General features: G+C 39.2%; 2 protein-coding genes across 5 annotated transcripts in view; both read left to right on the top strand.

Moving 5' to 3' along the window:
* LOC143684452 (HLA class II histocompatibility antigen, DR beta 5 chain-like) overlaps positions 1-14,963 on the top strand; it is a 202,575-nt gene that overhangs the window by 78,195 nt on the left and 109,417 nt on the right. The window lies entirely within an intron of this gene.
* The window catches only part of LOC143684451 (HLA class II histocompatibility antigen, DR beta 5 chain-like), a 42,189-nt gene continuing 35,133 nt past the window's right edge, over positions 7,908-14,963 (top strand). For all 3 annotated transcript variants that reach the window (XM_077161428.1, XM_077161426.1, XM_077161427.1), the window contains exon 1: positions 7,908-8,090. In XM_077161428.1, coding sequence (XP_077017543.1) covers positions 8,024-8,090 — 67 coding nt within the window. In that variant the 5' untranslated portion in view covers positions 7,908-8,023. The remainder of the gene's footprint in view (positions 8,091-14,963) is intronic.

Raw genomic sequence — 14,963 nt, 5'->3', positions numbered from 1 at the left:
AAAAAGAGGTTTTCCAGAAGTAACTCTTAGGCATATCTATACGTAGGTGAAGGTTATACACCAGATTCATAAATTCACAAAGGCAAGCCTCAAGAACAAGGACCTGGCCTATGATTTGGGTACCCTACTATCTGACACAGTATCAGGGATTTCCCTGGTGGTAAAGCTTAATAGTTCCATAATTTTATTTTTATTTCTTTTTAATATGAGCAGGCACCAGGAACCAAACCCGGGTCTCTGGCATTACAAGTGAGAACTCTGCCTGGCGAGCCATTGTGGCCCACCCTAGTTCCATATTTTTGTATTCCATCCCTCAAGGATCTTAGGTAATACTTTTTGATTATCTGCGTAATATACTCTGGGAAGTATCCAGGCATTACATTAGCTATACAGGATTAAAGGCCTTCCTTCTTATTCTAGGCTCCCTGTGTTTGGACTATTTAAATGATCTATGCAGACAGATGAGTTGGATTATGTACTACAAAAAAATTAGGTTCTAGAGAAGATAAAACTCTCTTCCTTTGGTCTCAAAGAGTAAGTGAAGTTCTAAAACACAAGTCTTCCTTACCCTTATATTCTGAATTTCCTTAATCCAAACCTGATCAGCTTCATTCTTATCTTTAAATACCAATTATATATTTATATATATATAAAATACCAGATCATATATATCTATATGTATATGAAACGCAATCTGGCATTTTCTCAGAAAACTAAGTATCGAGTTGCTCCATGACCCGAGAATATCAACACTCTGTATATAACTAGAAGAGTGGAAAGCAGAGACACAATATACATATATATATATATATATGTCAGCTTCTCAAAATCCAGAAAAAACAATTACCACTCCAGACTAAATGTGACTGCTATTAGAACTTACAATTTAGGTCCCAGTTTCCTTATAAGTATTTTCTAAATGACACCATACAATATTTACTTTTTTGTTTCTGACTCATTTTGCCTCACCAAATGTCCCACAGGTTCATTCACAATGTTGATTGCTTCACAATGTCGTTCCTTTTTGTAGCAGCACAATATTCAACCATATGTATGCATCATCCTTTGTCAATCTACTTCTCAGTCAGTACATCCTTCAGCCACCACCATCCATTGGGCATCCTGTATACTGTCCAAAGTCAACAGTCTATCAACACTCCCAATTTTCAATAATTTCATTGTTCCCAAGAGGATGATAACCAATAAACACACTCTTACAAAATAGATAATCCAACCTCCCCTTAACTCTTGTCTCTCCCTACATTATTTACCTTTGGTATTGCAGTGATATTGTTGATGTGTTCTTGTTAAACATAGCACAGAGCATGCAATAAGAGTTTTCCCCTTATACCCAGAAATTATACACTCATTGTATGAGATTCAAACTTTTTGCTGGAGTTCTTACAAGAACTTATTTATATTTGTAGTGGCAATGGGTGGGACACATGGGTCTATACAACCCCTTCCAATCATCTTCACTTTTTATATGGAAATATTACTTACAGACCCACTAGTGAACTGCCTTCACTTTTGTCTCCCTTCCATTTGAGTTCAACCTCTTTAGCTAACCATTCACCCATCTCTAACTTATGTGTATCTATAGGTCCCCTTTATTAAGCTTTATATGCCTCTGATTTTTATGGTCATAAAAGTGTAAGCATACAGTATCTGTCCTTTTGTGTCTGGCTTATTTCACTCAGCATTATGTCCTCAAAGTTCATCCATCTTGTCATGTGGTTCAGAATGTCATTTTTGTCTTAATATTCCATCATATGTACGTAACACATTTTGTTAATCCACCCATGGCACCCATGGACCCTTGGACTGTTTCCATCTTTTAATAGTTGTGAACAGTGCTGCTATGAACATCAATATGCAAATCTCTGTTTGTGTCTCTGCTTTCCGCTCTTCTAGTTATATACAGAGTGTTGATATTCTGGGGTCATGGGGCAACTCGATACTTAGTTTTCTGAGAAAATGCCAGATTGGGTTTCATAGTGGTTGTACATTTATACATTTCCACAAGCAGTGCATAAGTGTCCCAATTTCTCCACAACCTCTTCAACATTTGTAGTTTCCGTTTGTGTAATAGCAGCCATTTTTATCGTTGTGAGGTGGTAACTCATTGAAGTCTTCATATGTATTTCCTTACAGCTGATGGGAACAACCATCTATTCATGTGCTTTTTAGCCATCTGTATTTGCTCTTCAGATAAAAATGTCTATTCATATCTTTAGCCCATTTAATTATTGGGTTGCTTGTTCTTTTGTGGTTGAGTTGTATGACTTCTTTCCGTATACGGGTTATCAAACCTTTATCTGATGGCTGATTTCCAAATATTTTCTCCCATTGAGTTCTCTGCCTCTTCACCTTTTTGACAAAGTCTTTTGAGACATAAAAACATTCAATTTTGAGGAGTTCCCACTTAATCTATTTTTTCTTTTCTTGCTTGTGCTTTGATTGTAAAGTTTAGGAAGCTACCTTCTATTGCTCGCTCTCGAAGATGTCTCCCTACATTTTCTTCTGAGAGCTTTATGGTATTGATTCTTACGTTTAGGTGTTTCATCCAATTTCAGTTAACTTTTGTATCAAGTGTAAGGTAAGGGTCCTCTTTCATTTTTTTGGCTACTGATATCCAATTCTCCCATGTCCATTTATTGAGAAGACTATTTTGTCCCAGTTCAGTTGATTTGGGGGCCTTATCGAAGATCAGTTTACCATAGATTTGGTGGTTTATATCTGTGCCCTCAGTTCAACTCCATTGGTCAGTGCCTTTATCTTTGTGCCAGTACCATGCTGTTTTGATCACACTGGCTTTATAATAAGTTTTAAAATTGGGGAGTGTTAACCCTCCCACTTCATTCTTCTTTTTCAGAATGCTTTACTTATTCAGAATCTCTTTCCCTTCCAGATGAATTTGGTAACTAATTTTTCCAAGTCTTCAAATTAAGTTGATGGAATTTTGATTGGTCCTGCATTCAGTCTGAGATCACATGGATAGGATTGACATCTTAACCACATTTTATCTTCCTGTCCATGAGAAAGAAATTTCTTTCCATCTATTTAGATTTTTTTTAAATTTCTTTCAACAACATTATTTAGTTCTCTGTGCACAGGTTCTTTACAATCCTAGTTAAGTTCATTCCTAGATTTTGATTCTTTTAGTTGCTATTTTGAGTGCAATTTTTTCATTTATAGATTCCTCAGTTAGGTCATTGCTTGTGTATAGAAACATTACTGATTTTTGCACATCAATTGCATATCCTATCACCTTGTTGAGTCTGTTTATTAGCTCAAGTAACTTTGTTGTAGAGTTCTCAGAATTTTCCAAGTATAGTATCATGTCATCTGCAAATCATGAAAGTTTGACTTCTTCCTTTCCAATTTGGATGTGTTTTGTTTCTTTTTCCTGCCTCATTGCTCTAGGAAGAACTTCTAGTACAATGTTGAATAAGAATGGTGACAGTGGGCATCCTTGTCATTCCCAATCTTAGGGGGAAAGCTTTCAGTTTCTCACAATTGAATACGATGCTGGCAATGGGTTTTTCTTATATGCCCTGTATTATATTTGGAAGTTACCTTTGATTCTCACCTTTTGAAGTGTTTTTATCTGAAAAGTATGTTGAGTTTTGTCAAATGCCTTTTCAGCATCAATCGAGATGATCATGTGATTTTTTTCCCTTTTTTATTGTTAATGTGCTGGATTACATTGATTGATTTTCTTGCATTGAACTTTCCTTACATTCCTAGTATAAGCCCCACTTGGTCATGGTGTATAATTCTTCTAATGAGCTTTTGGATTTGTTAACTAGCATTTTGTGGAGAACTTTTGCATCTATGTTTATTAGGGAGATTGGCCTGTAGTTTTCCTTTCTTATAGCATCTTTACGTGGTTTGAGTATTAAAGTGATGTTCACTTTATGAAATGAGTTAGGTAGTGTTACTTTTTCCTCAAATTGTTTTGAAAAATTTGAGCAGGATTGGTGTTAGTTCCTTTTGGAATGTGTGATAGAATTCATCTGTAAAGCCTTTTATCCTCTTATGATTTGTTTTGTTTTGTTCAGGGACTGTAGTAATGAACCCCCCTCATTTCTGCTTTTGTTTATTAGTATCCTCTCTCTTTTTCTTTCAGTCTTGCTAGCAGGTCATTGATTTTATTGATTTTTCTCAAAGAACCAACTTGTTGGTTTTATTGATTTTTCTATTATCTTTTGTTCTCCTATTCATAATATGTATATTAGATCTAATTAATTGATCACATTGTTTACATTCTCTATTTCCTTGTTGATCCTTTATCTGGTTGTTTATCTGTAGAGGAGAGTGGTGTATACAAGTCTCCTATTGTTGAAATATGTATCACTCCTTTCCGTTTTGCCACTGTTTGTCTCATGTATTTTGAAGCTTCTTGATAGGGAGAATAAACATTTGTGATTGCTGTTTCTACTTGGTGAATTGTCCCTTTTACTAATATTTACTTCTTTCTTTGTCTCTTATTATATCTTTACATTTAAAGTCTACTTTGTCTGATATTAGTTTAGCTACTCCTGCTTTCTTTCAGTTACAGCTTGGTGGAAAATCTTTCCCTGTTCTTTCACTTTTAATCTATTTGCATTCCTGGGTCTAAGATTAGTCTCTTGTAAGCAGCATATAGCAGGATTATATTTCTTAATCCATTCTGCAAACCTGTATCTTTTAATTTATCCTTTTCAGTTTAGTCCTTTAACATTCCAAGTTATTACTATAAAGGCATTTTCTGAATCCACCATCTTATTCTTTGGATTTTATCAGTTTTGCATATTATTTTCCATCCTTCTCTTTTCACCTTTTAAGCTACCCTTACTGGTACTCTTCAATTCTGTGCCCTTCTCCATACCTGTCTTCCCTGTCTTTTTGTTTGTTTCAGATGCAGAACTCCCTTTAGTAATTTCTCTATGGCTGGTCTCTTGTTAACAAATTCTCTCAGCATTTGTTTGTCTGTGACAATTTTATTCTTTCCCTTAGTTTTGATGGACAATTTGCCTAGGTACAATATTCTTGGCTTGAAGTCTTTCTCTTTCAGGATTTTAAATATGTCGTATCACTGCCTTCTTGCCTCCATAGTGCCAGTTGAGTGGTTGAATTCAGCTTTATGTGGTTTCCTTTGTATGTGACCTTTTGCCCTTTCAGGATTTTCTGCTTCTCTTCAACATTTAACAGGCTGATATTTTGTGTGTCTTGGAGTAGGCATACTTGGATTTATTCTATTTGGTGTTTGCTGGGTTTTTTTTAGCACAGATGCACATGTGAGCACCTACCAGGTGTGGGAGCAGGTTGAGTGTTCTGGGGTGTGTGGCAAGAGTGTGCATGTGCAGTTTGGTGACTGAGGCTCTGGTGTGCATGTACAGAGCTCAGGGGTAGCAGGGTGGGGTTGTGCCTGTGTGAGGTGGAGGCAGTGGTGGTCAGGATGCACATGTCAGTGCTTTTCCAGACCAAGGGGTGTGGGACCATGGTCCACGCATGCACGGGACCAGCAGGACAGGGGGCAGTGGTCGAGCGGTCTGAGCACAGATGTGTAGGGGTCTGGGCAGGCAGAAAATTGATGTGCGCGTGCATATTCACAGGTCTGGGAGATGGACGCTGATGTACGCATATGCAGAGCTGGGGGTAGCAAAGTGGGGTTGTACAACTGTCTTGGCATATGGGAGGTGTGGCCCAAGAATGCAGGTGCGTGCCTGCAAGGAGCATGGAGGGGTAGGTGGGTGTCAAGGGGCTGGGCCATGTGCCTGGGTCTAGGGAAGGGTGGGGCAAATGTGCACTTGTGTCAGAGAGGTGGGGCAGGCTGGGGTAGGCATGTATGGGGAGTGTTGTGGGGCAAGGTTGTACAGTAGGTGGGTTGGGGATGGGCATGACTGGAGCACAGTGTGGGGCAGGGGGCGTGATTCAGGTGCATGGGGTGTGGAGGGAGTCACAGATCATGATGCAGTGTTAGCGCTTGTGGGTATAGTGTGTTCAGGGAATGTGGCTTGCTTATGTGTTTGTTCCAATTTCCCTGTCTCTGCACTCTTGAGGGCTCCAGGACACCATTTGGAAAGGGGTGCATTACGCTGCTCACACTAGCTGGATAGCCTCCAGTTCTCTGTGTTTCAGTTCTTCAGCTTTTGCAACCAGGGCCTGGCTATGTGGTGTAGAAGACCTTCACAGGTGTGCTGGTTTGAAAGGATATATGTCCCCTAGAAAAGCCATGGTTTAATCTAAATCCCATTTCGTAATGGGATTGAATCCCTATTCAATATTGTATGTTTGAAGCTGTAATCAGATCAACTCACTGGAGATGTGATTTAATCAAGAGTGATTGTTAAGCTGGATTAGGTGATGACATTTCTTCACCCATTTGGGTGGGTCTTGATAAGTTTCTGGAGTCCTATAAAAGAGGAAACATTTTGGAGAATGGAGATTCAGAACAGAACGACTTAGCCATGAGAAGCAGAGAGCCCACAAGCCAGTGACCTTTAAAGATGAAGGAAAATGCCTCCTGGGTTGCTTCATGAAACAGGAAGCCAGGAGAAAAAAGTAACAGATGACGCCATGCTCGCCATGTGCCCTTCCAGATGAGAGAGGAATCCTGACCGTGTTCACCACGTGCCTTTCCAGATGAGAAAGAAACTCTGACTGTGTTTGCCATGTGCCTTCTCACTTGAGAGAGAAACCCTGAACTTCATTGGCCTTCTTGAACAAGGTATCTTTCCCTGGATGCCTTAGATTGGACATTTCTATAGACTTGTTTTTTTTTTTTTTGGACAGCCGTGGCTGCCTGAGGGTCAACAACCAGTGCCAACGCCCGCCAAGCCACGACAGACTATAGACTTGTTTTAATTGGGACATTTTCTCAGCCTTGGAACTGTAAACTATCAACTTATTAAATTCCCCCTTTTAAAAGCTATTCTGTTTCCGGTATATTGCATTCCAGTAGCTAGCAAACTAGAGCACCAGGTCACCCCTGGAATCACTGTCCTGGTTGTTCTTCTGTCACTTCTCTGGCTGTTCCTTAGAGCAGGGTTGAACTCAACATGTCCTATTCTGCTTGCTTCCCAGAAGTTCTATCTACAATGTTTAAAAAGTGTCTAAAAGAAGGATTATATGTTTCAAATTACATGATGTACCAGGTTGAGATTTGTTGATTTCCAGTGCTCTTATTCCTCAACATTCTGTAATGTATTCATTAGCTATATTTTCTTTTCTTTTTCCCAGGAAAAATCATAAGAAAGAAATCAATACTGGGAAATATCTCTAAAAAAGTGACAAATCATAATGGAAACAAGGAATAAGGTATTGAACACTTTCCCACTTGAAATATTTATTATTTTAAGTAGAGTCTTTGGGCCAAAGGCTGACTTTGAGTCCTTTATCAATCTCTCAGCCTCTTGCACACTTTAATTTGGACAGTTGTCATCAGATTATTATATTAAGCTATATACAAGGGCACCTTTAAAACCCTCTATTCCACTTCGATTGCCTTTTCCTAAGCCCTAACTATGTATATTCTGGAGGTGCCACCATATTCAGTGAGGAAAACCTTTCACTCAAGTTAAATTATTGACTAACTTCCAGTTTCCTTTACTTTATCAGGTACATGTTTACCTCTAAGGAGATAGACTACACTATGCAATTGAAAGGATAATTCTGACATGTCAAATTTGACAGGACCAAGCCAAAATGTCTCAGAGGTAATTGCACAAAACTTTTAAGTACCAAATTAAGACAATTCTTTCAGTAAAACAGGAAATTCTAAGTTTCAGAAGAGGACCCTTATTACTGAATCTCTGACCGGGAACTGATGACACCACTCATCTCTGATGCTGATTGGCTCTCCACACTGAGGTTACCCAACCCAGGGTCAAAGAAATGAGTTCTTTCTTTCCTATATTTTGGGCTGTGTGTGGAGAGGGGCCATAGGTCTCATTGGATCAGTCTTGCCTGCTTCTTTGGCACCCAGTTCGCTCCTGGTTTACAGCATGGTTGTTTTCTGTTCCCTGAGGGTTTCTGGATGGCAGCTTTGACCGTGACATTGATGGTGCTGAGCCCTCCCCTGGCTTTGACCAGGGACACTCGAGGTAAGTACACGCCTTGGGTGGCAAGATCCTTTGGGGTGGAGAAAAGAAGGGAAAGAGTTAACTTCATCACTATCTCCAGGCCATGTGAAGTCAAGTCCTTCAAAAATTTCTGACATTTTCTTTAGAGACCATTAATCTTTATCAATACAGATGTCAATTTTTTCCGTAACAACAAGGGCTTGGATGCTCAAAAGAGCTCTCCAGTTCTACATCCCAATCCCTCAGGAACTTGGGATGATTTAGATGCAATAGTGGTAAACTAAAATCCCATCCAGTGGTTCCCATTTTTATATTGACTACTACTATGAAAGAGAAGGGCTTTCTGAAACTTCACAGGGGACGAAAGGACAATAGAAGAGTATTGTAGCTCCAACAGCATCTATGATGCTGGTGCCTCCTTAATGTGAGAGGATGCTGACAAGAGCCCTCATATCCTCTTTTCCTCCCTCCCTGAATCCTGATGTCTACTGTCTCCATCCCTGTACTGCAGGTTTTCTGACAGAAATTGCAAGTAGTGTTGTCTCTTTGTTGAAGCAGAGAAGCTTCATGCTTGTGATAGCCCTATATATTTGGAGCATCTAGGGGTATTCTCTGGGTGGTTTAAAGAACTTGAGGCATCTTCTGCAAACCTATTACATGTCAGTGTTCCTTATGAATCTACTTTGAACCTTTCTATGTTATCAGCTTATTCTCCATCTCTCTACTTCCTTCTCTATCCTACAAGAAGAGATTCCACTACTATAGGATAAATCACCAAAAATTCTCTTTTTGTAGGTTGAAGATAATCAAATGAGAGCAATTTAGTATGGTTTACTTTATATCCTGAGCAGGGGGCCAGGGGTCTTCGATACCTATCCACACCCCATAGGGCTGAAAGCCAATAAGAAAGATGTCAGAAATTGATTGACAAACTTGCGTCCTGGTGCCAAATTTGATAGGTTCATTCACCATGACTTCTGTAGTCATGTGAATGACCTTAAGTAGTCATGCCTGGTAAGTTCTACTTCCAGTTCCTTTTTTCTTTATCTAGTTACATCATCCCCATATTTAAAATTCCCAAAACATTCAGATTTTAAGTTCTATGGGAGATCCATCAGAAAAGAGGAAATATAATGAAGCTTTCCTGTTCTTAAAATCACCTTTTCCTTACCTTGGAAAACTTCCTCCATGTAAGGGACAATGAAAAAGGGAATCTTTGCCTGAATTTCTCACAGGGGGTGGAAGACACATAGTGTGTCATTAGGAACTTGATCTCCTTCCACTTTTTCAGGATGACCACTACAGTTGTTTGTAGTTTTGTATAAACAGTCGCCACTGCACCCACAAAGAAAACAAAACAGATGTTCCTACTCTGAATCCATTCCTGTCCATGTGAACCCATTGTATGTAGCATTTTTGGATGAGGTCACTTATTAATGTGTGGCCCACCTCAATCAAGATGGATTTTAACTCCTATTATTGGCATCTCATATAAGAGAAAGAAATTCAAAAACGTAGAGAGAAAGCCTCAGAGGGAGCAGTCATTAAGGGGACATCAAAGGAAACCAGAAGAGAAGGGAGAAATCCAGAGACGATGCCATGTGAAAGCTAAGGACCAAGGATAGTCAGTAGCCAGCCTCACAAACCCACCGTCCTTGGCATTGAACTACTATCTTAGCCTCAAAACTGTGAGCTAACAAAGTCATGGAAGACCAAGGTATTCCATGGTATCTACTTGAGCAGCCAAGGAAACTAAAACACCCACAATGATCAGTTCTAAGAATGCTGGGTTTATTCCTTTAGACAAAAATTTATTTATGAGCAAATACTTTGTATTGTGTTCTGTTTTAGGCTTCGATAATTCAATGTAAGATAAAAAAACAAAGGCCTCTAATCCCATGGAATGTATCTAATGGCAAACAGAAAGAAAATAAACTAGTCAAGATCTAACAAGAAGAAAAGTTCAGCACATAGTTAGGGCTTTAGAGAATATGTCAGGTATTGGGACAGAGAGCACTAGGGAACTCTTCATAAGAAAGTGACTATTTGCAGACACTCATGATGAGGGGAAGCCAGACATATGAAGATCTATGGGGCAGGTGTTCCAGAGAGAGAACAACAAGGGAAAGTTCCAAATGTGGAGAAAATGTTTATTGTGTTTAAAGGCCACAGAGAAAGGCAGAGTGGCTGTGGCATAGGTGCAATGGGAAAGTGGCATATGATGTGGTTGAAGAGAGAGACTGGAGCACATCATGAGACTGTGTTTCCCTGGTAAGAAATCTGAATTTTATTTAAAGAGCTACGTGAAGCTATTGGAGGGAGAGTGTCAATATTTTGCATTTCTAGCTACTTTGTGCAGAATGGATTACAGATGTTCCCAAGGGGAAACAGGAAGATCATTTAGGAAACTGGTGGAATTCTAAAGGGAGACATGCATAAGGTCTCATTTAGTGTGGTAGTGATGACTATAAAGATGCAGAAATGTGGACAGCTTTGGGATAGATTTTGAAACATTTCGATGGGTAAAATGTGGGGGGTGAGTGAAAATCAATCTTATTCACAAGGATTTTGTCTAGAACAACCAGCTGGATGTTTCTGCCTTTTCTTGAGGAAAGAAAGACTGATGGGACAAATGATTTGAAGTGAATGGCTAGAAGTAAATGTTTTTTTTTATGTAAAGTTTTAAGTTTGAGGTGCCATCTTGACTTTCTGTTGGAGCTATGAAGAAGTCAATTGAATATGAGACTGAGGCTAAGGGGAGACCAAGCTGAAGAGTTGTATGTTGGCATCTTGGGCACAGATTGTATTAAGTGCCGAAATTGTAGTAGAGCTTCCATAGGGAGAGAGAGTGTATGCACAGGAAAGCAGAAAACTGCCAAGTGCCAAGTCTGGGCATTTCCGTATTGAAACTTGATCCAAGGAGAATGAGTCAGTAGGGGAGACTGAGAAAAAGGGCCAGCAATGTTGGAGGAAAACCAAGAGAAAGTGATGCCTGTAAGCCAAGCAAAGTACATTTTCATCAAAGAGGAGGGCATGGCCTGCTGTGGGGAGAACCACTAACAAGTGGGTGAGGAGAGGACCAGGCAGAGAAGTGAGCACTGGGTTTGCCTAACTTGGCATTGGCAGATCCCATGGACTCCCATGGATGAAAATGAGATTAACTGTGTCAGGAGAGAATGGGAGGTGATGAAATGAAACCTGGATTGCAAAGGTCTCTTGTGAGTAGCTGGTCTCAGACAAAGACTGTGCTCTGGGATCAGGGCGGCAGCTGGGCTTAAAGGTTAAAATTAACAAAGCATTTGCTCTTAAGAGACTTATTTGTGTAGTGGAAAATCTAAGCCTACCTAAAATTATGCCTAAAAATCACTTCCAGTGATCCTCTTTTGTTGCTCAGATGTGGCTTCTCTCTGTAAGCCCAATGCTGCAAGTAAAATCATTAGCCTCCCCACTTCTTGGGATATTACTCCCAGGGATGTACATCTCCCTGGCTATTTGGGCCTTTGTGGAATTGTCAATGCCTACCTGACCAAAAAAGGGAAAAGGAAATGTAAGAAAAGAAAGTGTCAGTGGTTCAGAGAGTTCAAATAGAGTCAAAGGACTATTCTGGCGATCACTCTTATGCAAGCTTTAGCAAGATATTGCTAAGTGCCATGGTATGCCAAGCCCCAACCAACAGGATTCCTGCAAACCCTGAAGAATACCCAGGACTTTATCCGACACACTTTAAAAGTTTCACTTGTTCGGTTTATTTTTCAGAAACCTAAAACCTCCAGATGGATTCTTGGCCACAAAAGCCCTGTAATCCAGACGTCTTAGTGTCTCCAAGAATATCAGTCAGTTGCATCTCCCTACCCCAAAATCTTGACAATACTTTCTGATTATCTGCTTATGTACTCTGGAGTACATCCAGTGTTACATTAAGCTGTACAGGATTAAAGGCTCGCATTCTTATTCTAGGCTCCTTGTGTTTGGATTGTGTAAATGATCTTTCCAGACAGGTTGAGTTAGCTCATGGGCTACAGAAAACCTAGGTTCTGGACATAATAAAACTTTTTTCCCTTAGTCTCACAGAGTAGGTGAAGTTCTAAAGTACAGGAAATGTCTTCCTTACCCCCGTATTCTGAATTACCTTAATCTCGACCCAATCAGCTTCATTCTTAGCTCTAAATACCAGGAGAATGGGTGCATGGATTGTTCAGTGATAGAATGCTTACCTTCCATGTGGGAGACCCAGGTTCTATTCCTGGGCTATTCACCTAAAAAAAGAAATTGTATATATAAAATACCAGGGTATATATATATATATAAAACAGCCCCTCAAAATCCAGAAATAGAAATTACCGCTTTGGACTAAATATGACTGCTAAAAGAGCTTACAATCAAGGTCCCAATTTCCTTTTAAGTATTTTCTAAATGAGATGATACAATATTTGCTTTTTTTTTTATTTCTGGCTTACTCTGTCTCACCAAATGTGGCACTTTTTCATTCACATTTTTACATGCCTGTCATTATCAGTTTCATGTGTCAACTTGACCAAGTTGTAGTACCTGTTTGTCTGGTTGGCAAGAGCTGGCCCGTCTGTTGCAATGACGACATTTCATAGAATTAGATCATGATTATGTCCACTGCATCCACAGCTGATTCCATTTGTAATCAGCCAAAGGGGAGTGTCATCTGCAATCTAATCATGAAGCCTTTTAAGCAGGATTCAGAAGAGAGAGGCTCTATTCCTGTTTCAGCTGGTGAGCTTCTCCTGTAGAGTTCATCCAGACCCTCCACTGGAATCGTCAGCTTCACAGCCTGCCCTGCAGATTTTGAACTCTGCATTCCTGCGGTCATGTGAGACACTTTAATAAATTTTATATTTGCGAGTGTTCCCTGTTGATTCTGCTTCTCTAGAGAACCCTAACTAATACAATGCCTCAGAACTTTGTTCTTTTTTGTAGTAGCACCCTGTTAGAACATATGTTTACACCATCATTCACCAATCTACTTTTCAGTCAGTGCATCTTTCAGCCACTTCTGTCTACTGGGCTTCATGCATAATGTTCAAATTCAACAGTCCATCAACACTCTCAATTTTAGATAACTTCATTATTCTCAAGAGAAAGATAACCAATAAAAACACCCTCACCCAGTGGGAAATCCAAACCTCCCCCTAACTTTTGTCCCTTCCCCCATTACGTATCCCTGGTATTGCTGTGGTATTGTTGATGTTTTCTTGCTAAACAAATGTAATATCATTTTTCCACCTATACCCTGAAATTATACACTCTTTGTACAAAATTCATACCATTGCAGTAGTTCATGCAAGAACTTATTTATATTTGTAATGTTAATTGTTGGGCCACATGAGTCTACTCAACCCCTTTCAATCATGTTCACCTTCAGTATGGTAATATTATGTATAGACCCACTAGTGAACTGCTTTGGCTTCTGTCTATTCCCTCACAATTAAGTTCAACCTCATTAGCAAGATTCACCCACTTCAAGATTCTGTGTATCTCTAGGCCCCCCATTTTCTGTATGATAAGCCTCTGATTTTACCTTTACCATGGTTGTAAAAGTGGAATCATACAGTATCTATCATTCTGTGTCTGGCTTATTTCACTCAGTATTATGTCCTCAAGTATTATGTCCATCCTGTCATGTACTATAGGACATCATCCCATCTTAATGCTGCATAATATTCCATTGCATGTATATATCATATTTGGTTAATCCACTCATCTGTTGATGGGCACTGGGTTGTTTCTATCTTTCAGCAATTGTGAATAGTGCTGCTATGAACATAGGTGTGCAAATGTCTGTTTGTGTCACTGCTTTCCAACTTCTGGATATATACTGAGTAGTAGTATAGCTGGATCGTATGACAACTCGATATTTAGTTTTCTGAGGAACCACCAGACTGTCTTCCATAGTGGCTGTACCATTGTACATTCCTATCAGCAGTGCATAAGTGTTCCAATTTCTCCACATCTTGTCCAATATTTGTAGTTTCCTGTTTGTTTAATAGCAGCTATTCTTATAGGTGTGAGGTGGTATCTCATTGTAGTCTTGATCTGCATTTCCCTTATAGCTAATGAGAATGAGCATTTCTTCATGCACTTTTGACCCATCTGTATTTGTTCTTTCAAAAAAATGTCTATCCATATCTTTAGCCCATTTTGTAATTGGGCTGCTTGTTCTTTTGTTACTGAACTGTATTTCTTTATATATACCCTGCATATATATAAAAACCTTTATCCAATGTGTGATTTCCAAATATTTTCTCCCATTAAGTTGGCTGCCCCTTCACCTTTTTGACAAAGTTTTTTGAGGTGCAGCAGCATTTGATTTTGAGGAGTTCCCATTTATCTATTTTTTCTTTTGTTGTTTGTACTTTGGGTATAAAGTCTAGGAAGCTACCTACTATTACTAGTTTTTGAAGATGGTTCCCTACATTTTCTTCTAGGAGCTTTATGGTACTTGTTTTTAAATTTAGGTGTTTGTTCCACTTTGAGTTAATTTTTATGTAGGGTAGAAGGTAAGGATCCTGTTTCATTCTTCTGGCTATTGATATCCAATTCTCCTGTGCCCATTTATTGAAAAGACTACTTTGTCCCAGATCAGTGGATTTGAGGGTCTTGTCAAAGAACAGTTTATCATATATTGGGTGGTCTATTTCTGCAATCTTGACTTGATTCCATAGGTCAATACTTATTTCTTTGTGCCAGTACCATGCTGCTTTGACAGCTGTAGCTTTACAATGAATTTTAAAATCAGGAATGTTAATCCGCTCACTCATCCTTCTTTTTTAGTATGCTTTTAGCTATTTGGGGTCTCTTTCCTTTCTAGATGAATTTGGTAACTAGATTTTCCAAGTCTTCAAAGTAGGTTGATATAATTTTGAT

This window comes from Tamandua tetradactyla, chromosome 5, assembly GCF_023851605.1.
Source record: "Tamandua tetradactyla isolate mTamTet1 chromosome 5, mTamTet1.pri, whole genome shotgun sequence".
NCBI classification, from domain to species: Eukaryota; Metazoa; Chordata; class Mammalia; order Pilosa; family Myrmecophagidae; genus Tamandua; species Tamandua tetradactyla.
This window is presented reverse-complemented; position numbering and strand designations above follow the sequence as displayed.